The sequence below is a fragment of the Oncorhynchus tshawytscha genome, linkage group LG16 (assembly GCF_018296145.1).
Source record: "Oncorhynchus tshawytscha isolate Ot180627B linkage group LG16, Otsh_v2.0, whole genome shotgun sequence".
Classification (NCBI taxonomy): Eukaryota; Metazoa; Chordata; class Actinopteri; order Salmoniformes; family Salmonidae; genus Oncorhynchus; species Oncorhynchus tshawytscha.
Genome location: NC_056444.1, coordinates 71,810,577 through 71,834,106, shown reverse-complemented (window position 1 = coordinate 71,834,106; position 23,530 = coordinate 71,810,577). Strand labels below are relative to the sequence as shown.

At 41.7% G+C, this 23,530-nt stretch overlaps 3 protein-coding genes across 5 annotated transcripts; 2 read left to right on the top strand and 1 right to left on the bottom strand.

Moving 5' to 3' along the window:
• Positions 1-3,722: 3,722 nt before the first annotated feature.
• On the top strand, positions 3,723-5,574 carry LOC112216620 (lysophosphatidic acid receptor 6). Its single transcript, XM_024376606.2, has 2 exons — positions 3,723-3,873; positions 4,222-5,574. The coding sequence occupies exon 2, from the start codon at positions 4,314-4,316 to the stop codon at positions 5,274-5,276; it is 963 nt and encodes a 320-aa protein (XP_024232374.1). The 5' UTR covers positions 3,723-3,873; positions 4,222-4,313; the 3' UTR covers positions 5,277-5,574.
• A 2,316-nt stretch (positions 5,575-7,890) lies between these two features.
• On the bottom strand, positions 7,891-16,721 carry LOC112216281 (integrator complex subunit 11). 3 transcript variants are annotated; one of them, XM_024376154.2, is made up of 17 exons: positions 16,374-16,721; positions 16,030-16,127; positions 15,828-15,901; positions 15,419-15,647; positions 15,033-15,131; positions 14,901-14,935; positions 14,670-14,808; positions 14,503-14,567; positions 14,178-14,367; positions 13,253-13,336; positions 13,069-13,158; positions 12,746-12,908; positions 9,508-9,618; positions 9,354-9,415; positions 8,966-9,108; positions 8,635-8,764; positions 7,891-8,201 (listed from the first exon to the last, which is right to left on the bottom strand). In XM_024376154.2, exons 1-17 carry the CDS (start codon positions 16,399-16,401, stop codon positions 8,130-8,132), a joined length of 1,812 nt encoding a protein of 603 aa, XP_024231922.1. In that variant the 5' UTR covers positions 16,402-16,721; the 3' UTR covers positions 7,891-8,129. The 3 variants fall into 3 exon arrangements, with proteins under 3 accessions (XP_024231922.1, XP_024231925.1, XP_024231924.1); XM_024376157.2 differs by having other exon boundaries at positions 14,253-14,367; XM_024376156.2 differs by lacking the exon at positions 16,374-16,721 and having other exon boundaries at positions 15,828-15,896.
• A 78-nt stretch (positions 16,722-16,799) lies between these two features.
• Positions 16,800-21,736, top strand: LOC112216282 (ceramide-1-phosphate transfer protein). The gene is made up of 2 exons (XM_024376158.2): positions 16,800-17,103; positions 20,553-21,736. Exons 1-2 carry the CDS (start codon positions 16,976-16,978, stop codon positions 21,073-21,075), a joined length of 651 nt encoding a protein of 216 aa, XP_024231926.1. The 5' UTR covers positions 16,800-16,975; the 3' UTR covers positions 21,076-21,736.
• Positions 21,737-23,530: the final 1,794 nt, after the last annotated feature.

Below are 23,530 nucleotides of genomic sequence, written 5' to 3'. Positions count from 1 at the left end.
AGTATGTTTGGCAGCATGAGTGAAGGATGCTTTGTTGCGAAATAGGAAGCCAATTCTAGATTTCATTTTGGATTGGAGATGCTTAATGTGAGTCTGGAAGGAGAGTTTCCAGTCTAACCAGACACCTAGGTATTTGTAGTTGTCCACATATTCAGAACCGTCCAGAGTAGTGATGCTAGTCGGGCGGGTGGGTCATCAATAGATGACCTTCTTTGAGAGGCATTGGAAAACCTCCCTGGTCTTTGCCATTGAATCTGTGCTTGAAATTCACTGGTGTTTAACATGATTTTTAAATGACTACCCCACACATAATTGTATGTGTGGTGTACAGAGATGGGTAGTCATTTAAAAATCATGTTAAACACCATTGTTGCTCACAGAGTCCATGCAACTTATTATCTGACTTGATAAGCACATTTTTACTCCTGAAGTTATTTAGGGTTGCCATAGCAAAGGGGTTGAATACATTTCAGCTTTTCATTTTTTATGAATTTGGAAACATTTCTAAAGACATAATTCCACTTTGATGTTATGGGGTATTGTGTGTAGATCAGTGACACACAATCTACATTTAATCCATTTTAAATTCCAACTGTAACACAACAAAATGTGGAAGAAGTCAAGGGGTGTGATATTTTATGTAGGCATTGTACTAGGATAGTAGAAAGGAGAGAGCCAAACTAGGTCTCCTTCCCAGACACCCACATCTCACGATAATTCCACACTGCAGCAGTGCTTGTGTCTTGTGTCTGCCATGAGAGGGCCATCAAAAAAATAATAATAATTGAGCCGACAGCTATCCTTCCACTAACAATTCAGAGGCATACATTTTACATCTGCACTCTCTGTGGTTGATGCCACGAAGTCACTGACTGTCTGAAACAGAAGCAGAGGATGGGTCTTGAGTAGTGCAGTACAGTATAGTGGAAGTCAACCTATGCATAGACAGTCTTATTTGTCTATCCACTACACTCTGAGGCCAAGATTTCATGTTAGTACCACTTTTTTCTTACCGTTGTCTGAATAAAAGGACCTAATGAACTGATGATGTACATAAAATGTCAGCTCTTTTTGTCAGTGGTGGAAAAAGTAACCAATTTTCATACTTGAGTAAAAGTAAAGATATCTTAATAGAAAATGACTCAAGTGAGTCACCCAGTAAAATATTGCTTGAGTGAAAGTCTAAAAATATTTGCTTTAAATATACTTAAAGAGCCACGGAACACGCCGATTGGCACGTGTATTTTTCTGTTGGTCATTAGAAATACGAGATTTCAGACTTGGAGGTGTGTTTCCTGACCCATTCCGCGTTTGGTTAATGATGTTTGTCCCCCATGAGAGACTGTAGACTTGAAAGTTTTGTTCACTTTCTCAAAATCCCCAAAATTAATCTAAGATTACTCAAGAAATCTGTCATTAATTCTGACATTTCTGCCGATGATGTTTTAGTTTCGCAATTTTACATATAACTAATGTGTTTGGTGCAGTATTTCTCAAGTAAAAAAATATGCGACGTGTCTGCTTATGTAACAAAGTTGGGATGCTGGGCAGGTCTGTCTTACTGTCTATACTATTGGATTGAGAGTAATCACCACAGCTGTTCACCCCATGTTAGTGGGCGAATGTACATCATCAAATCGATTTGTTGTTGCTTTTTAAAGGCAGTTGCTCTTTAAATATCAAAAGCAAATATAATTGCTCAAATATTCTTAAGTATCAAAAGTAAAAGTATAAATCATTTCAAATGTCTTATATTAAGCAAACCAGAGAGCACGTTATTTGTATTTTTTCAGATAGCCAGGGGCACACCAGCACTCAGACATGAAGTATTTGTGTTTAGTGAGTCCGCCAGATCAGAGGCAGTGGGGATGACCAAGGATGTTCTCTTGATAAGTGTGTGAATTGAACCATTTTCCTGTCCTGCTAAACATTCAAAATTGAACAGGTACTTTTGGGTGTCATGGAAAATATAAAGTAAAAATGACATTATCTTCTTTAGGAATGTAGTGGAGTAAAAGTTGTCACAATATAAAGTATAAATATGTCCAGAGGTGCAGGGATTTCTCTCTCTCTTTCTCTGCATGGTCTCATCATGCAAGAAGTTTCCTTCTAATATCTCACCCAAAGTGTTCAAATCAGTCTGCTGACTCAACAGCTTTCGAAAAGCTCTGAATGTGGAAGGACAGGAAAGGCTTTGATCTCAGAGGAAGAAATGGAGCAAGGGATGAGAGAGAGAGAGGCCTTGATTTGAGCAAGTCTAATTTTAGGCCATGAAGCGATGGAGGACGCTTATGTAAGACAGACACATGGGGGTGCAGCATGCAGTGATGCTACTTTTGTGAAAGAATAACAAACTCCATAACACCTGCTCCAGTAGAACACATTCCTCTATCCTCTTTCTGACTGAAGGACAGATAACCCAAGTAGCCTCCCCAAATGTCAGATACATACGTATTTGTAATGGGAAAGAGGCATGTTTACAGATCAACAAGGGAAGGAAATGGTTAGTAAATGTAGTTTTCAGACACCCCCCCCTCAATTTGATTAGGTGTTTATTTTTGGCACCTGCTTTAGAGTCAATCTGTCACAGTCGTCATAATGAGGAGACGCGTGGTAAGTGTACATCATCTTTAATTAAAGAATGAACACTGAGCAAAACGAACAGTGACGCTAATATGGCTAGTGCAGAACAGTCAACTAAACATAGAATAACAACCCACAAAATACCCAAGGAATATGTCTACCTAAATATGGTCCCCAATCAGAGACAACGATAAACAGCTACCTCTGATTGAACCAATCTAGGCAACCATAGACATAAACACCTAGATATACAAAAAAAACCTAGACAATACAAAAACTAAAACACATTAGCACCCATAAAGCCCCTAACAGCAAATACATTTGGGATCAAAATCCGTGCTCAATAATCATGCTTTAGAATTTCACTTTACAATCTGTGGATATGGCTTGTTGCTATGCTGCAGGCAATGATATGACCAGCAGTAAGGGACATTTGGTTTGTGTTAAGCGCCCCCCAGCGTTAAAGAAGAGTCAAGACACCCAGAATAGCATCATAACAAACACACTACACTGAGTTAAAGCCAAGACAATATTTTTATTGAAAAGCCACTCTACAAGTCACCTTTCTTGGCAAGAGCTCTCAAATGGACACTCTTTATCACTTAATGCATAAATAAGGCTTTAGTTGTATGCCAGTTTGTTGTTCATGACTTAATGGTGCACTGTCCTAGTTAGGCTGATCATTTCTCACCTGTTTTATAGTGTGACATCACACTTTATGTATGTTTCTACATATGTACCAAGATGTTGAAATAAACCTAAAAATCAATTTGGCAAGCTTAGCATAATTTAGTGAGGACACAACCTCTAGTGAAGTACAGTAATGTATCAAGGAACCAATAAACTATCATTAATAGCATGCAAGTTAAAACATTTCTCCAAGAAGATGATTTAATATTATGTCAAGGAAAAACAAACTCAGATTGTCAGTCTTAAACTGACTTTGTGACAAAGGCTTGCTTCTATGTGTTGATAGCTAGCCATATACTGTTATAAATGTCTCTTCTAACACCTTCAACTTAAAATAACAGAGCAACACTTTCCTTGACAGGATGGTGGGTGTCTGATACAAACCACACTGAAGAGCAAAATGCATATACTGACAGTTTCCTGTGTGCCTTCATTCGGCACCAAGCAGCGCCCCAGAGCTAACAAAGATTTTCCAACCCCTGTGACATCAGCTCATATATGAAGGTGAAGGGGGGAAAACAGACAATGTGTTTGATTAGTGTTCACGTGAAGTAGCCTACTGTAATAGTTTGACTTTTTTTTAAGAGTTCTTCAAACTTTGTAAGTACTTTTTTCTTTAAACATACCATCTTTTACCAACACACTTTACATTATTTGGTCATAGTTAAAGAATTGTAGCCTAGTCACAGAACAGTCATGAGGTTCATAAGCGGAAAAACATCTTGATCATTTCAATTCAATTACCATAAGTGAATTTAGATAATTCAAACAGCAACTTTTTTTTTCTTACAACGGAAGCTTCAACAATTCTGATTATATTGGCAAGTTATTGCACGTGTCAAGCAAGCAGATGATAGGATGTGATAAACATTGCCTGTAAAACAGCAACAGTGATATCACAACTTTTACAGAACAGCTTAATAATCTGACTGAACACTTCCCCCACAGGTTGCATCATTAGCAAGGGAAAGCAGAAATCTACTTTCCACTGGTTCTGTCACATACAAGCTCCTTTTGATAACCAAACCAGACCTGAAACAATGAATACATCTGTTGGAGATGGAACTGACAACTGTAGTACCCCCAGAGACTACCAGTTCTACTTCTTCCCAGCCGTCTACAGTCTGGTGATGGCACTGGGCCTGCCAGGCAACGTGGGAGCCCTCTATGTGTTCATCTTCAAGATAACTCCCCGCACCTCCTCTAACGTGTTTGTCATTAACCTGGCCCTCGCTGACACCACCTTCCTTTGCACCCTGCCCTTCAAGATCCACTGCCACCGCAACAGCAATGACTGGGTATTCGGAGATGTGGCCTGCAGCATCACAGGAACACTGTTCTTCGCCAACATCTACATCAGCATCGCCTTCATGACCTGTATCTGTGTGGATCGATATGTGGCCGTCGCCTATCCTCACACTTATCTGAGGCTCCGGAACTCACGTTGCACTGTACTGGTGAGTGCAGCAGTGTGGGTGGTGGCGGGGGCAGCTGTTCTGGCCTTCATCCTAGTGGGACCTCTGGACAGCCAGCACCGTAGCTGCTTTGAAAACTTCTCCCAGAAAGAGTGGGACAGGCGTCTGGTGCCATACAGCATATTCAGTCTCGTCGTCGGCTCGCTACTGCCCTCTGTGGTCATCCTGGTGTGTTACCCTCTGGTGGCACGGCGCATCGCTCTCATCCGGACCAACACAGCCCGCGGAGCCCTGAGGGTCATCTACACAATCCTAGTTATCACCCTACTCTGCTTCCTGCCCTACCACGTGGTTCACTTCCTGCATCTGCTCCGCCGTCTAGGGGTCATCCAGCACTGTCCCTATGCAAACGCCATCTACAATGCCCGGCGAGTGACAATGGCCCTCGTCAGCCTCAACAGCTGTCTGGACCCCCTGCTCTACTACTTCACCACCAGTCACTGTAAGTGGAGTCCCTCCAAGGCCAGGTTCAGATGGCTGTGGGATAGGAGGACCATGGGAGTCTACACCATCGCTGTGAGACCGTGATGCTTTTGCTTGCTCTGACTACTAATGAAATGACATGCATTTTATGTTCCGCTCATAAACTCTGAAGGCTCGTGGTGAAGCATTGTTTTCCTTACCGTGTACTGTAAACCACCAATTATTTTGTATACCTTTACATGTACGCCATGTAAATATAGCATTTACATCTTCCCTTATGTTCATCACTTTAAAAGACCCAGTGCACTTAAAAACCGTGATTTTCCTGTCATGTACAGTACCAGTCAAAAGCTTGGACACACTCATTCAAGGGTTTTTCTTTATTTGTAATATTTTCTACATCGTAGAACAATAGTGAAGACATCAAAACTATGATATAACACATGGAATTATGTAGTAACCAAAAAGGTGTTAAAAAAATAAAAATATGAGATTCTTCAAAGTAGCCACTCTTTGCCTTGATGACAGCTTTGCACAGTCTTGGCATTCTCTCAACCAGCTTCATGAGGAATGCTTTTCCAACAGTCTTGAAGGGGTTCCCACATACGCTGAGCACTTGTTGGCTGCTTTTCCTTGACTCTACAGTCCAACTCATCCCAAACCATCTCAACTGGGTTGAGGTCGGATGATCGTGGAGGCCAGGTCATCTGATGCAGCACTCCATCAATCTGCTTCTTGGTCAAATAGTCCTTACACAGCCTGGAGATGTGTTGTGTCGTTGTCCGGCTGAAAAATAAATGATAGTCCCACCAAGCGCAAACCAGATGGGATGGCGTATCGCTGCAGAATGCTGTGGTAGCCATGCTTGTTAAGTGTGCCTTGAATTCTAAATAAATGCTTAATGGTTATGACGACTACACTAAAAAATGTTCAAAGTTCTTGTAATTTTCCGGATTGACCTTCCTTAATGTCTTAAAGTAATGATGGACTGTCGTTTCTCTTTGTTTATTTGAGCTGTTCTTGCCATAATATGGACTTGGTCTTTTACCAAATAGGTGGGTATACAGAAGATAGTCCTACCTTGTCACAACACAACTGATTGGCTCAAATGCATTAAGGAAAGAAATTCCACAAATGAACTTAAAAGGCACACCTGGGTAGGTGGCTACTTTGAAGAATTTGTTTAGCACTTTGTTGTTTACTACATGATTCCATGTGTTATTTCATAGTTTTGATGTCTTCACTATTATTCTACAATGTAGAAAAGAGTAAAAATAAAGAAAAACCCTGGAATGAGTAGGTGTGTAAATTTGACTGGTACTGTGTGTGTGATATTTAACTGACACACAGTTCAAAAGTTTGCCGTCACACAAGAAATGTTCTTGTTTTTGAAAGAAAATCACATTTGTCTATTAAAATATCAATTTGATCAGAAATAAAGTGTAGACATTGTTAATGTTGTAAATTACTATTGTAGCTGGAAACTATCAGCAACCATCACTCATGTGTTCCAATGGCACGTTGTCTTAGCTAATCCAAGTTTATAATTTTAAAAGGCTAATTGATCATTAGAAAACCATTTTGCAATTATGTTAGCACAGCTGTTGTTCTGATTAAAGAAGCAATAAAACTGGCCTTCTTTAGTCTAGTTGAGTATCTGGAGCATCAGCATTTGTGGGTTCGATTACAGAATCAAAATGGCCAGAAACAAAATAACAAAATAACTTTCTTCTGAAACTCATTAGTCTATTTTTGTTCTGAGAAATGAAGGCTATTCCATAAAGGGAAATTACCAAGAAACTGAAGATCTCATACAACGCTGTGTACTACTCCCGTCACAGTGTCTAGTTTGAGAAACAGATGCCTCACAAGTCCTCAACTGGCAGCTGCATTAAATAGTACCCACAAAACACCAGTCTCAACGTCAACAGTAAAGAGGCAACACAGGGATGCTGGCCTTCTAGGGAGAGTTCCTCTGTCCAGTGTCTGTTCATTCTCCCATCTTAATCTTTTTTTTTTATTGGCCAGTCTGAGATATGGCTTTCTCTTTGCAACTCCGCCTAGAAGGCCAGCATCCCAGTTGCCTCTTCACTGTTGACATTGAGACTGGTGTTTTGCAGGTACAATTTAATGAAGCCAGTTGAGGACTTGCTTCTTTAAATCAGAACAACAGTTTTCAACTGTGCTAACACAATTGCAAAATGATTTTCTAATGATCAATTACCCTTGTAGCTAACACTTGTAGCTAACACAACATACCATTGGAACACAGGAGTGATGATTGCTAATAGGCCCTCTGGTTGCCTATGTAGATATTCCATTTATTTTTTACATCTGCCGTTTCCCCGCTACAATAGTCATTTACAACATTACAATGTCTACACTGTATTTCTGATCAATTTGATGTTATTTTAAATGGATTAAAAAAATGTGCTTTTCTTTAAAAAACAAGGACATTTCTAAGTGACCCCAAACTTGCTTGCTTGAGAAATTGCTCTTTGCTAATAAGCTATTTTTGTTTATTTTTTTACCATTTTAATTTAAAACATTCACAGGGAGGTACTTTATTATTACCCAGAAATTATTTGATATCGAGATAAAAACTGCTGCACTGGATCTTTAAGAGCTCACAAAATGACAATGCAATTACTTGATTGTTGCGTATTAACAATTAGTGACTTGGATTATATCAATATAAATAAAGTTCAGTAACACTTTATTCTTATAAAAAGATTTATTCAAATCAGCTTTGTACAACATTGAAACTAACCTTTACAGTAAGCTACACATTGGGATCGTTTACATTTTAGTCATTTAGCACACTCTTATCCAGAGAGATTTACAGGAGCAATTAGGGCACAGAAAAATGTTTCACCTACTCGGCTCAAAGATTCAAACCAGCGACCTTTCGATTACTGGCCCAACACTCTCTGCCCCCTGCCACCAATCTGAACTACGTCACATTGAAGACAGCCCTGATGGAAGTCCTTTCTTCAGCAGAGTAGACAGAAAGCTCCCCAGATCTTCATCCTACAAATAACACATAATTTGTGTTGAAATAAACATAGGATAAAAGGATTTGGATTGGTTTTGGTTAACTAGAAGTGCGTCACAAGACATAGTGACTTGTGCCATACAGTATAGAAACCCACCCACAGGCCCTCCAAGGTTGTGGCCTACACCTTAGTGTGTACAGTGTTACATACTGTAGTTCAGATTGGACCGTAAGCTCACTCCACAGTTTGAAATGCCCCCCCCTCATCACTGAATTGCTAGCTTTTCAGTGTCGTAAATGGCTAGTATGTTGTCGAATGTGTAGACACGTGCGTTTGTGAGGCAGAGGACCCTAGTTCGATCCGTTGTACGGACAGTGTACCCAGACAGGGAGGAAACTATACTGCTAAGCAGACACTGTGGTCAGTCACAATAGCTCACACTCATTTTCAACAGCCGCCCTCCTTACCTGGTAGCTCCAGGAGAGCAGCAGCACCTTGGTGTTGGGCTCTTCAGCTGAGGAGGACACCTTGATCACAATGGACTCCACCATGACGGTCCCATCTGGGAGGTGCTGGATGGTATAACCTTTCAGCACACTAGAACAGAGACAGAGAAGAAAATAGTAATTAATATTATTATATGAAGGTGTGTTAGTGGATCAGACCTGAGTACTGTGAATACAAATTATACATTTTTTTAGAAGAAGATCAAACAAACTATGTGCCTTTCACAGCCAAGCTTTAACCAAATAAGAACTTGAAAACACAATAAAAATTGTAAACTCGGTCTTACGGTACCTCTTGAGGTGTGTGTAGATTCTGCTGAGAGTGTCGGGGTCACTGTGTGGGTCCTGGAGCTGTACTCGGCAGGTGAAGCGGAGCTGGTGCTCGTTGAGGCCCAACTCCTTGAGAGCCTGTTCTGGAGAGACCAGACGAAGACTCTACACCCAGTGGAAACACAGGAGGGAAAGGGTAGAACACGGGGGAGAGAGAGAGAAAAAGAGAGCGGAACACGGGGCAACAAGAGGTCACTCACAAGGCAAGGTCAAAGGCAGAGAAAAAAACGTGAATTACTAGCATATCTGAATTAGCTAGGCAAGGCCATAGTTAAGTTTTCTATCATAAATATATAAATCAGAGTATCACTACGTTGTATGAATGGCAGTTGGTGGAATTCAGAACTTACATTATCCTTCATGATCAGGGTCCCGTGCATGGTACGAGGCTTTTTCGGGTCAGGTAAGGGGCCTGTGGCGCATAGCAGTCAAACAGTGAATAACAGACACATCAACTAGGAGAGTGAGCTAGATCAAGATTGACTAAGATGTACTGAACAATACCTCCAAGGGCCATCTCCCTCTTGAGCAGGTTGAGTGAGATGTCTACTGGGACACTGGGGTTGGTGATCACAGTGGTCGTCTCACCGTTGGCTGGCATGAAGCAGTTGATGGCTGTCATTCACAAAGAAAGACGAATGAGGCATAATACCAGAGCTGTGTTCAGTAGGGAGATAATTTTTTTCAAATGGAGTTAAAAAGAGGGAGGTTGAACATGCACTTACTTGTCCAATAAGAATACAGATTTTCATTTTCTGTTTGCTACACTGTGTCCTACTGAACACTACCCAGTGCTCCTAACAAGATCCTCAAACCTATTTGGCACATAATGCAATTCTACACTGAACAAAAATATTAACGCAACATGTAAAGTGTCTGTCCCATGTTTCATGAGCTGAAATAAAGGATCCCAGAAATGTTCCATACGCACATGTTGTTCCAATTTTGTGCACAAATTAGTTTTACATCCCATGTTAGCGAACATTTCTCCTTTGCCAAGATAATTCATCCACCTGACAGGTGTGGCATATCAAGAAGCTGATTAACAGCATGATTATTACACAGGTGCACCTTGTGCTGGGAACAATAAAAGGCCACTCTAAAATGTGAATTTGTGTCACATAACACAATGCCACAGATGTTTCAAGTTTTGAGGGAGTGTGCAATTGGAGTGTTGACTGCAGTAATGTCTACCAGAGCTGTTGCCAGAGAATTGTATGTTAATTTCTCTACCATAAAGGGGGAATGGAGCTGAGGAATATTTCTCTGTAATAAAGCTCTTTTGTGGGGAATAACTCATTCTGATTGGCTGGGCCAGGTTCCCCAGTGGGTGGGCCTGGCTCCCAAGTGGGTGGGCCTATGTCCTCCCAGGCCCACCCACAGTAGCGCCCATTGCCCAGTCATGTGAAATAACAACACAATGTCATGGGGCGGCAGGTAGCTTAGTAGTTAGAGCCTTGTGCCAGTAACCGAAAGGTTTCTAGATCGAATCCCCAGGCTGACAAGATAAAAATCTGTTGTTCTACCCCTGAACAAGGCAGTTCCTAGGCTGCCATTGTAAATAAGAATTTGTTCTGACTTGCCTAGTTTAAAAAAGGTTTAAAAAAATTATTATAATATCCCCAGGGTTTTACGCACCAATGAAGCCAAACGTAGCTGCTGCTCATTCCGTTTGCTCGAAAATGGATTTTAAAGAAGTACTACCAGCAGTACTACAGTACTAGACCTGCACCTGTCGACGACACAAGTTGTTCTGCTTCCACGAGCACATCCAATGCTAGCATCAGTAATTCTACATTTGCTGTTAGCCCAGCTAGCATGGACACTGACAGTGAATCTGATGCAGCCGAAGAGCTACTGCCCCCTTACCCAGGAAAGCAGCGAACAATAGACAGGGACGTTTGACCATCGAAGAGGCGCAAATATGATGAGAACCACATTGATTTGGGGTACACTTATATTGGGAGTCGTGCCTTTTCTCAGCCACATTGTGTTATATGTGGAAAAGTATTATCTCACAACTCAATGTGTTGTGTTTTGAACACATTGAGTTGTGAGTTGTGAGATGTTTTGAAACAATTACTGCTTTGCATACAAGCCAGTGAATTCTATGCATTACAGCAGACTTGGCAGGCCTGGCACAGCTCCTGGTATATGTCTGTTATGTTTATGGGGGGTCAATTAAGGAAGACATCCTCTTCTGCAAACCAGGAGAGAATATTTTTAAAGTACTGGACAGCTTTGTGACATCAAATGGACTTTGGTGGTCAAGAAGTGTTGGTATCTGTACTGATGGCGCAAAAGCCATGACAGAGAGATATAGTGGAGTGGTAATGCGTGTGCAAGCAGTTGCTCCCGACGCCACTTGGGGACACTGCAGCATCCACCGAGAGGCTTTTATTGCCAAGGGAATGCCTAACAGCTTGAAAGACATTTTGGACACTACAGTGAAAATGGTTAACTTTGTTAAAGCAAGGCCCCTGAACTCTCATGTATTTTCTGCACTATGCAATGATATGGGAAACGGCCATGTAGCACTTTAACAACATACATTTTACAACATGCGCTGGTTATCAAGGGGCAAAGTATTGACACGTTTTTTTAAAAATTGACAGACAAGCTTCAAGTTCTTATTACGGACCATCATTTTCTACTCGTCTGACAGTTTGCATGATGATGAGTTTCTCACACGACTGGCCCATCTGGGTGATGTTTTTTCCTCACCTGAACAATCTAAATTTAGGATTACAGGGACTCTCCGCAACTATATCCAATGTGCGGGACAAAATTGAGGCTATGATTAAGAAGTTAGAGCTCTTCTCTGTCTGCATTAACAACGACAAAACACAGGTCCTTCCATCATTGTATGATTTTGTGTGCAAATGAACTCAAGCTTACGGACAATGTCAAATGTGATATAGTGAAGCACCTGAGTGAGATGGTGCGCAATTACACAGGTACTTTCCCGAAATGGATGACACAAACAACTGGATTCGTTATCCCTTTCATGTCCTGCCTCCAGTCCACTTACCGATATCTGAACAAGAGAGACTCATCGAAACAAGCGGTTCTGTGAAAATTTTATTTAATCAGAAGCCACTGCCAGATTTCAGGATCGGGCTGTGTTCAGAGTATCCTGCCTTGGAAAATCGTGCTGTTAAGACACAGATGCCCTTTGAAACCACGTACCTATGTGAGAGTTGATTCTCAACCCTCACTAGCATAAACTAAATACAGGCACAGACTGTGTGTAGAAAATTATTTAAGATAGACTCTCTCCAATATTGCAGCAATGTTGCAGAGTTATGTGCATCCTTTCAAGCACACCCTTCTCATTAACCTGTGGTTATTCACAATTTTCAATGAACAAATAACGTTTTAAATGTAAGATGGTTAAATAAAGAGCAAAATTATTGATTATTATGATATTATTATTTGTGCCATGGTCCTATAGCTCTTTGTCACTTCCCACGAGCTGGGTTGTGACAAAAACACAAATTCTTATGTTTAATAAATGTATCGTATAGTGTGTGTGTGGCAGGCTTACAATGATGGCAAAAAACATTTGAGAGTGCGCTGACCCTGGTGCTAGAGGGGGTACGCAGCTGGAGGTTGAATGTTTGAAGGGGTACAGGACTATAAAAAGTTAGGGAACCACTGGTACAGTATATATATCCTTCTCTCTGAAGCCCTAACATTCTTGAAGTAAATAGTGTTAAAAGGACATCCAGGTGTCACTCACTGAACTCCTGCTCGATCTTGTCCTTGAGGAACTCCATCTTCTTGGCCTCTCCGTGCACCAGCAGCATGTTGCGAGGCTCTGCCATGCGGATGAGCTGCATGATGCCCTTAGCGTCTGCATGGGCGCTGAACGACATGTACTCCACCTGCAGCTTCACCTCCAACTGCAGGGGTCACAGATGGCAAAGGTCAAGGGTCAGCAGACAAACAACAACAGCCCGGCTCACATCTCTCAATTTCACTTTGTCCATTTGATATCTATTACTGCAGTAAAATCATGATTCTACATGAAGTTAAATACAATCAAATACTATCTTGCATTACCGTTTGTCTATTCTCCATCTCCAGTTTTTTTTGACCATTCAGGATCTTGTGTCCGATGGTGCCTTGCACACAATACCCAGGCATGATGATCTGAGTAACAGAAAATTAAAAGTAGAATTGATTTTCGCCCAATTTCACAAAAAACACACTGCTCCATAAATGCCATATCTCAAATGGGACTTACCATATTCTTCTCGTTGCCAGCCCACTTCTTGAATATCTGTAGAGACTGACCAGCATGCAGCATTCCTGGGGTGGCAAAGACCACCTGAGGGAACACACACATTTCAGTAGTGTTAATTCAACAATGCCATTCATAAAAACTATAAAATCAATAAAGTTGCGCACTCTACACTGAGTGTAGAAAACATTAGTAACACCTTCCTAATATTGAGTTGCACCCCCTTTTGCCTTTCGTAGGGACATGAACTCTGTCGAAAGTGTTCCACAGAGATGACGGCCCATGTTGAGTCCTATGCTTCCCACAGTTGTCTCAAGTTGGCTGGATGTCCTTTGGGTGGTGGACCATTCTTGACATACGGGAAACTGTTGAACGTGAAAAACCCAGCGGCGTTGCGGTTCTTGACACACTCAAACCAGTGCGCCTGGCACCTACTACCATATCCCGTTCAAAGGCACTTAAATCTTTTGTGTTGCCCATTCACCCTCTGAATGGCACACACACAATCCATGTCTCATTTTTTTCTTTAACCTGTCTTCTACACTAATTGAAGTGGATTTAAAAGGTGACATCAATAACAGATCATAGCTTTCACCTGGATACACCTGTTAAAAAAAAAAAAAAAAAGGTTTACCCATGACATTTTTGGGAGAATATAGTATGCTCTGGATTTTTATATAGTTTACTCTCCATTAGTCAGCATCCTCACAAACATTTTTGGGTGTGCGTCAGATGTTTTACTTTTTAGACAACGTGTCTCCAGTGACTACGTAGAATATTCACTGGGGTAAGAAGAATAGCTTCTATAATGGACAAATCATTGGACTTGTCTTTATCTAAAGCATATCAATGCCTAAACATTAAACGGTTCCAACTGTAAACAAGGTTTTAGTAGTAGCATGCAAATATGATGGTGATGTTTCTCCACCATTGGTCCAGGATTGTCTGCGTAGGAGCGATCAAAGGCCTTAATGTGTTTGAACTCAAACATGTTTCTCTGTACAAAGGTTTTTCTGATCTTCTGATTGGTCCAGGTGATGAAGAGTTTGTAGTAGTGATTGGCTTTCTCTGTGAGCCCCGTGGAGAAGTAGATGGGCGCTTTCATGTTCATCCGCTCCCTGTGGAAGGAGAGGAGAGGCTTTTACATCATTCCCCGATTGCTTATCCAGCCATCAAGACACAAAATGAACATCATCTTAAAAAAAGAACACTAGCTAAACTAATGCTAATCGAATTTGGAAAATAAACCTTACCAGAATGTTTCCAATAGAATGCACAATTCCTGAGCTCTACCCAAGGCAAAGACCGGAATCAGAACCTGAGAGGCACAACATTTAATCCTTTAGGACACGAGTACTGGAGAGACAGAATGTATATGGACAGAAATATGGACAGAAAAAACCTGTATGGTGGCCCTCACCTTCCCCCCTCTCTCCACTGTCTCGTGTACTTTCTTCAGGAAGTCCCTCTCCCTGCACCTCTTGGAGTCACGGATGGTGGTGGCGTAGGTGGACTCTGAGATGAGGATGTCTGGCCGACACTTATCGATCCACGCAGCCCTATGACAACAAAATACAAATGGTTTATTATAGAACACAAAGGCATGGATCTAAATAATGTTGCACGAAACACACAATAAATCACCACTTACCCTAAATGTCTGTCTGGCGTCATGTTATAGTCACCCTGCAAAAGCAAGTAAGGATAAGTTACTTCAAAGAAATCACATGATTCATGCATTGATCAATAATAAGCCCAGTTCTATTAATAGGCTAATACTCACAGTGTAGACCACAGACTCAGATCCTACTTTGATCTGCACCATAGCAGCTCCTAGGACGTGGCCTGCATAGTAAGCCTTGATCTCCAGCTCATCATCCACCTAAGAAACCATGACAGAATGAACACAATACATCATTCCATACCCTAATACTACCTCCAAATGTGGTTTCTTGGCCATCATTGAGAAAGTAATGCATTATACCCTTGGAGTAGCCTGGTTCCAGGTCTGTTTGTTCTGTCTTGCCAACTGCTATGATCATTGTCATACCAAACAATGACCATGGGAGTTGGCAAGACCACACAAATAGATATGGAACCAGGCTACACTTGGAGTACTTCTAAGACCTGACTTTATCAATTAAAAAGGTACATATCAGGACTGTATACCTGGACAGTCTGGTGGAGGTTCAAAGGGACTACTTTCTTCATGCAGTCCTTGATCATCTGGGATGTGAAGAAGTTGGTTTCGCCCTTCTTGTCCACAGTGATCTTCCTGAAGTCCTCCAGCAGGATAGGGCAGATGGCCTTGGTGGGGTGGGTCATGTAGATGGGGCCATCGTAGCCCACCATCTCACTCATGTACGGCAGAGCACCACAGTGGTCCAAGTGGAAATGACTAGGAGAGTTAGTGTGAGTAATCAGTTAAAATATAGAAGATAAAATCAATCAAAAGATAGAATGCCCTTGAGCGGGAGAAAGCTCTTTCTCTTTGTGTTGAGCCTGATAAGGTTGTTTCTCTTGCTGAAGAGAAGAGTAGTACCTAGATATATCTAAGTGCCATATAAAGACCACAAACCTGATAATTACACAGTCCAAGAATTCCGTCAGGCGTCCTTGTTGTGTTATGTAAGAGAAATCTGGGAATCTTCTCTGAAAAGAACAATGGCACAATAACAGAACACCAAAGGAACCTAAAGTGTATTTGACTGTCAAATTGAGAACAGTGGATCTACTGACATATAATTGCATACTTGTTAGCACCCTGTGGATCTACTTACGTCATCATTGAAGCCCATGTGCATCCCACAGTCAAGCATAATGTTTTTGCCCCCAATAGAGACAAGGATGCAGCTACGGCCAACATCTTGTCCAGCACCTGAGAGGAAACAAGAGGATGAGATACACAAATGAACATCTCATCCATGTTAATTTCACAACATGTCGTTTAGCTGACCTTCCAAGATTGGATGTTCTTCATGTTACGTTATAATCACAGAGAGTAACGTTACCACCATTGATCTGCTCTAAGATATTGTAACGACCCTATGCATGCGCAACAGTCATTATTTCATGTTTGGGAGAAATGTCTGCCCGTGCATGCAGATAAAAATTTGATACTTACCCAGTGGTGTCACTTTTATCTCAGGCATCCTGGCTGGGTATTCAAACTAAATGTGGTCGATAAAGTAGCTACCTAGAACTCTAAAGTTAGCTAACTTTACTAGCGTTAGCTAGTTCAAGTAGCTACTAGCTAGCTGGTTAGTTAGCTAGAAATTAAAACGTAGACGTGCCAACTAGGTGACACTAGCGGCTAAATTGTGATGGATAAAGCCTCCTCTGTAAAGAAAAATAAAAAATATTTAGCTCGCTGGATAAATGGCTGCCAGAAGCTGTTTTGTTTTTGAACGATGGGGTAGCAGCGTGTGTTTTTGCTAGTGCTACTCGTGACGGTTCTTCTACTGTTTTACAACGCACTTCACGCGCCATTATCGACTCTCTTTGGAACTGCAGTTCTCACGCGCTTCGGACCGGCGCAGACCTGCGCACTGTGGTTTGGTTATCTGGACAAACAGGGTCTGCAAGGGGTTATCAGAATGCATAATTTTGGTAGAAATGTGTTATTATGATCGGTTATCAAAGATCAGAGGTTAAATAGAACCCAGTCAAGCTTCTAAAATCGCTACTTTAATTATTGTTCATTTTTAGACGTACTTCCGGGTAGCCATGGCTGTAGCATTGGAGGATCTGAAATTCACTTTACAAGAGGTTCTTGACACTTTTAAGTCATGCCTCTCTGAACACAAAGATGTATTCCTTGAGCATTACGTAGCAGGGTGGCGTGGTCTCGTAAGGTAAGTCTTTTTAAATGCTACAGTAAGCCTAGATACTCAGGTAATTACTGGTAGCTGGTAAACTACCTACCCTCCAGGACATCTAACGTTACAGCACCCGGTGTCACAGCAAGGCCTAGAAGACCCCTAAGGAGGACCTTGGGCACCCGAGCCATGGTCTGTTCACTCCGCTAACATTTATAAAGCGGAGACCAAAAGACTGATAAACAGCTTCTACCTCCAGGCCATCCGACTGTTAAACAGTCACCACAAGCCAGTCTGTGCCCAGTAACCTGCCATGCACCTTAGACACTTACTAACCATCTACTACCCTGTACTTTACCCTGGAACTTAGACTGCTGCCCTATGTGCCTAGAGCCATTGAACACTGCTCACTTTAATAATGTTTACATACTGTTCTACCCACTTTATATGTATATACTGTATTCTATTCACGACTCATCCTATATAACTACTTCTATCCACACCTTTTTATTCACATACTGGTTTTTCACATACATTTACACTACCGTTCAAAAGTTTGGGGTCACTTAGAAATGTCATTGTTTATGAAAGAAAAGCCCCCAAAAAATAGTCCAATAAAATAACATCAAATTGATCAGAAATACAGTGTAGACACTGTTAATGTTGTAAATCACTATTGTAGCTGGAAACGGCCGATTTAAAAAAAATTAAAAAAATACATTTTTTTTTTTTTTTTTTTTTAAAGGAATAATATCTACATAGGCATACATCACTCCTGTGTTCCAATGGCACTTTGTGCTAGCAAATCCAAGTTTATCATTTTAAAAGGCTAATTGATCATTAGAAAACTATTTTGCAATTATGTTAGCACAGCTGAAAACTGTGGTTCTGATTAAAGAAGCAATAAAACTGGCCTTCTTTAGACTAGTTGACTATCTGGAGCATCAGCATTTGTGGGTTCGATTACAGACTCAAAATAGCTAGAAACAAAGAACTTTCTTCTGAAAGTCTATTCTTGTTCAAAACATTTTCCCACAGGGTTTTGTATTGTGTATTTAAGTACTGTATTCTCGACATAGCTCATTCTAATATTTCTACTACTATTGCATTTTAGTTACACTGTGTATACACACTACATATTTATTTATATACATGATTCTTGACATGACTGTTATATGTCTACTGCTGTACATATCATTCTTAGTATATCTTGTGTAAATTAATCCGGTGTATATACTGTACAGTGAAGGGGGGAAGTATTTGATCCCCTGCTGATTTTGTACATTTGCCCACTGACAAAGAAATGATCAGTCTATAATTTTAATCGTAGGGTTATTTGAACAGTGAGAGACAGAATAACAACTGAAAAATCCAGAAAAATGCATGTCAAAGCTGTTATAAATTGATTTGCCTTTTAATGAGGGAAATAACTATTTGACCCCCTCTCAATCAGAAAGATTTCTGGCTCCCAGATGTCTTTTATACAGGTAACGAGCTGAGATTAGGCGCACACTCTTAAAGGGAGTGCTCCTAATCTCAGTTTGTTACCTGTATAAAAGACACCTGTCCACAGAAGCAATCAATCAATCAGATTCCAAACTCTCCACCATGGCCAAGACCAAAGAGCTCTCCAAGGATGTCAGGGACAAGATTGTAGACGTACACAAGGCTGGAATGGGCTACAAGACCATCGCCAAGCAGCTTGGTGAGAAGGTGACAACAGTTGGTGCGATTATTCGCAAATGGAAGAAACACAAAAGAACTGTCCATCTCCCTCGGCCTGGGGCTCCATGCAAGATCTCACCTCGTGGAGTTGCAATGATCATGAGAACGGTGAGGAATCAGCCCAGAACTACACGGGAGGATCTTGTCAATGATCTCAATGCAGCTGGGACCATAGTCACCAAGAAAACAATTGGTAACACACTATGCCGTGAAGGACTGAAATCCTGCAGCGCCCACAAGGTCCCCCTGCTCAAGAAAGCACATATATATGCCCGTCTGAAGTTTGCCAATGAACATCTGAATGATTCAGAGGACAACTGGATGAAAGTGTTGTGGTCAGATGAGACTGAAATGGAGCTCTTTGGCATCAACTCAACTCGCCGTGTTTGGAGGAGGAGGAATGCTGCCTATGACCCAAAGAACACCATCCCCACCGTCAAACATGGTGGTGGAAACATTATGCTTTCGGGGTGTTTTTCTGCTAAGGGGGCAGGACAACTTCACCGCATCAAAGGGACGATGGACGGGGCCATGTACCGTCAAATCTTGGGTGGGAATCTCCTTCCCTCAGCCAGGGCATTGAAATGGGTTATGGATGGGTATTCCATTATGACAATGACCCAAAACACACTGCCAAGGCAACAAAGGAGTGGCTCAAGAAGAAGCACATTAAGGTCCTGGAGTGGCCTAGCCAGTCTCCAGACCTTAATCCCATAGGAAATCTGTGGAGGGAGCTGAAGTTTCGTGTTGCCAAACATCAGCCTCAAAACCTTAATGACTTGGGGAAGATCTGCAAAGAGGAGTGGGACAAAATCCCTCCTGAGATGTGTGCAAACCTGGTGGCCAACTACAAGAAACGTCTGACCTCTGTGATTGCCAACAAGGGTTTTGCCACCAAGTACTAAGTCATGTTTTGCAGAGGGGTCAAATACTTATTTCCCTCATTAAAATGCAAATAAATTCATAACATTTTTGACATGTGTTTTTCTGGATTTTGTTGTTGTTATTCTGTCTCTCACTGTTCAAATTAACCTACCATTAAAATTATAGACTGATGATTTCTTTGTCAGTGGGCAAACATACAAAATCAGCAGGGGATCAAATACTTTTTTCCCTCATTGTACGTCTAGATTGCATTTGGATTACTGTTGCAGTGCTATTTGGGTTGTTAATTGGATTCATTCTTACGTTTCTTGATTTAAATTTTTTGTATAAAAAAAACTTTTTGTTTACTTGTTTGACATTTTACTGCTTCGCTAGGAGCTAGTAAGATAAGCATTTTGCTGCACCTGCTTTAACATCTGCTAAACTGTGTACGCGACCAATAAACTTTGATTTCCAGTTTCATTTATACAGTTTTTCACAATGTATATTCATATATGTCTACTGTATTCTCACATAGCTAATTTTAATATACTGTATCTACTACTGTACATTGCATTTTTGTTACACTGTTTATACACACAATACACTTTAATTTGATTTAGCCTTGGCATTGGGCTAATGTAAATAAATCCTTGAGTCTGGCATAGTTGGCAAGCTAATCAGTTTATGCACATAATCTAGTTAGGTATCCTTAAATTATGACTTTTTTTATCTCAGTGTAAATGATTCTGGTTGTTTCAAAATAAAGTTATTTAGAATAATGACATATTTGAAGACTTGGGTTGGGTAGGCTTATATATGAATGCATCATGGTAGTCCAATAAAATGGCTTTTATGTGAATGATTAAAATGTGTTTATTGTCCTTTATTTCCAGATTCATGAACTGCCTGGGGAGTGTGTTTTCCTTCATCTCCAAGGATGCTGTCAACAAGATCCAAATCCTGGTCAACCATCTGAATGGTGAGAATGGAGCCCACTACGTCACCATCCAGTCTATGGTCAAGTATGAACTGGACAGCCAACTGGTGGACCTGACCAAGAGAGGCAGTTTTCCAGAGTCCGGCTGCCGCACCCTCCTGAGGCTGCACCGTGCCCTACGCTGGCTGGAGCTATTCCTGGAGAGGCTACAAACCAGCACTGAGGACAGCAATACCTCGGTCATGTGCTCTGAGGCCTATAATGAGTCCCTCGCCCAGCACCATGCATGGATCATCCGTAAGGCTGCCGGCACAGCGTTCTGGGCTCTCCCAGGTCGTGCTACGTTCTTTGATGTGATGAATGTAGGTAGCCCAGAGCAGGTGATGGCTGTGCTAGGGGACACCCTGCCTCTCATCTCTGAGGTATACCAAGTGACAGAGGACCTCTATGCCCAGAACAACATACTGGAGTTGCCCTAGTAGGCAGAAAGTACTGTAGTAGTAGCCTGGTGGTCCTAGATCTGTTTGTGTCTTACCAACTCCAATGGAATTGTTCATAGGAGTTGGTAAGACTGCATGAACCGATCTGTGACCACCAAGCTACTGTAGCTCTAGTGGTCCAACCAGCACATCAATGCTGGCAAGCCATGCTGCTCTGGATCTTTTCTTGGTGACCATTTATGTGTATAAGGAGGGGATTATTATTGTATATAATATGTACATTATACATTATGATATAAGGCAACATTACCCATAGGTTTCTTTCTAAATGTAATTCTATGGCTTCCAGTGCTGTTTTTGTTCAACACACGTTTCTGGCATTACATTTTCTCCTTAATGTACTTTAAGTATGCATCATAGTTTATCTCTCAAAGTAGGTTTTGTATCATTACAAATGCACTAGCAGATTTAAAGGTTGTGTGCCTGTCTTGTTAAATCTCAAGATAGACATTTTATTTGTTTAAATATAAACCAGTTATTTTACAGTTTTAAATGTTTTCTGTTGACTATGAATTAAGTTAAACATTATACACTGTGACATGATAGGCCTAAGCTATGTTGTTTTTGTTCTATTTCTGCAATGATTTATGCATCTCTATCATTTTGTCGTGATGTTATATAAACTAAGATTGAAGAAGGATATTAGTGTTAAATGTGGTGTAATGTTTCAATTACAGTTCTTGCACAGTGCAAAACATCTCTGTCTGGACTGGAGGCAGTTGTGATAGAAATGGAATGGATGCTACTGATTCTGCACGCTCCTTGGCTTGCACCAGGGGGCACCTGTTGATGTGCGAGCGTGCGAGGCGAGCAGCGTTGACAAGGTAACGATAGCTGTGTTGATAATTTGAGTGACGCTGCCTGCTGAAAAAGCCTCAAAACTTCCCGCTGGAGTGTTGACAAACAAAAGCGAGACTTATCTATCTGCTAAAATGCAAGGTATGCTGCAGATATGTTTGCTATTATTCTTGTCTTGCACGGTTATTCTAGAGGCAAGTATGTCCTCTCTTTGTTATCTACTTGGATCTGACAGCTTAGCTAGCTAACACTAGCTAATTTGCTAGCTACTGTAACTGGTCAACAAGGAAATCAAGTGCAGCAACGTTACATGTTGTCTCACTGGCATGTCAATACGATTAGCTAGCTCAGCTTGCAAGTTGGCCAGTGCTCTCAAAAGGGGTGGCCAGTCTCCTCCTGAGCAGCTACCGGGTATGAAGGCTTTTGCTCCAACCCCGATGAGCAGACATATAGTTAGTTAGCTAGCCATGTTTTATTTCACCAGTGATGGTACAAAAGTCTGCAGACCCAGTGGCTTTCTGCAAGAATGCCATCACAGTGACTATGATGAGAAAGAATGTAGAGGAAAAACTTCAATGTATTTTCAGGTCTCTCTTGACTATCTCCCATCTTTCAGAGTTGAGTCGCATATAAACCATTCTACTCCTGTGGAGAAGAATGCATTTGACCAGGCCAAAGTCCTCGAAAGGGCGTTGTCGACCCAGCTTGAGCCTCACTCCAAACGTGGATGTGGCTGCCAGCTTCCACGACACACCAATGATCCCCAAGCCTCCTTCAATGGGCTACAACAGGTCAAATCGCTGCCTCCTTCCCACTATCACAGCCAGCTGAGTGTGGACAAAGTCCCATACTACCTAGATAATGTTCCTGAGCTACCCTCTCTTCCCTTCCCTTGGAACAAATACAAGCCCCTCCTCTCAATTGAGAAGAAGGCGTCAGAGGAGGGTGTCTTTGAGTGGTGTGGAGGAGAAGAAATCCAAGCTCAGTCTCTCCGACAACCAACTGTCCTCAGTGAGGACCCGGGCATCATCCCAGAGCAACCCGGAGATGGGGGCGTGCTCGGTCCTCCTTTTCCTGTAGTCCACAATCATCTCCTTAGTCTTGGTTATGTTGAGGGATAGGTTGTTATTCTGGCACCACACGGTCAGGTCTCTGACCTCCTCCCTATAGGCTGTGTCATTGTTGTCGTCTGCAAACTTAATGAGGGTGTTGGGAGTCGTGCCTGGCCATGCAGTCGTGGGTGAACAGGGAGTACAGGAGGGGACTGAGCACGCACCCCTGTGGAGCTCCAATGTTGAGGATTAGCATGGAAGATGTGTTGCTACTTACCCTCACCACCTGGGGGCGGCCTGTTAGGAAGTCAGGATTCAGTTGCGGAGGGAGGTGTTTAGAACCAAGATCCTTAGCTTAGTGGTGAGCTTTGAGGGTACTATGGTGTTGAACGCTGGGCTGTAGTCAATGAATAGCATTCTCACATAAGTGTTTCTTTTGTCCAGTCGGGAAAGGGCAGTGTAGAGTGCAATAGAGATTGCGTCATCTGTGGATCTGTTTGGGCGGTATGCAAATTGGGGTGGGTCTAGGGTTTCTGGGATAATGGTGTTGATGTGAGCCATTACCAACCTTTCAAAGCACTTCA

Coding starts and splice junctions, on each gene's coding strand:
- LOC112216620 (XM_024376606.2), top strand. CDS start 4,314: ATGAATACATCTGTTGGAGATGGAACTGACAACTGTAGTACCCCCAGA.
- LOC112216281 (XM_024376154.2), bottom strand. CDS start 16,401: ATGCCTGAGATAAAAGTGACACCACTGG. Junction 15,648..15,827: donor TTGGACTGTGTAATTATCAG/GTTTGTGGTCTT, acceptor TAACTCTCCTAG/TCATTTCCACTTGGACCACT. Junction 14,809..14,900: donor ACGCCAGACAGACATTTAGG/GTAAGTGGTGAT, acceptor TTGTTGTCATAG/GGCTGCGTGGATCGATAAGT.
- LOC112216282 (XM_024376158.2), top strand. CDS start 16,976: ATGGCTGTAGCATTGGAGGATCTGAAATTCACTTTACAAGAGGTTCTT. Junction 17,104..20,552: donor GGGTGGCGTGGTCTCGTAAG/GTAAGTCTTTTT, acceptor CTTTATTTCCAG/ATTCATGAACTGCCTGGGGA.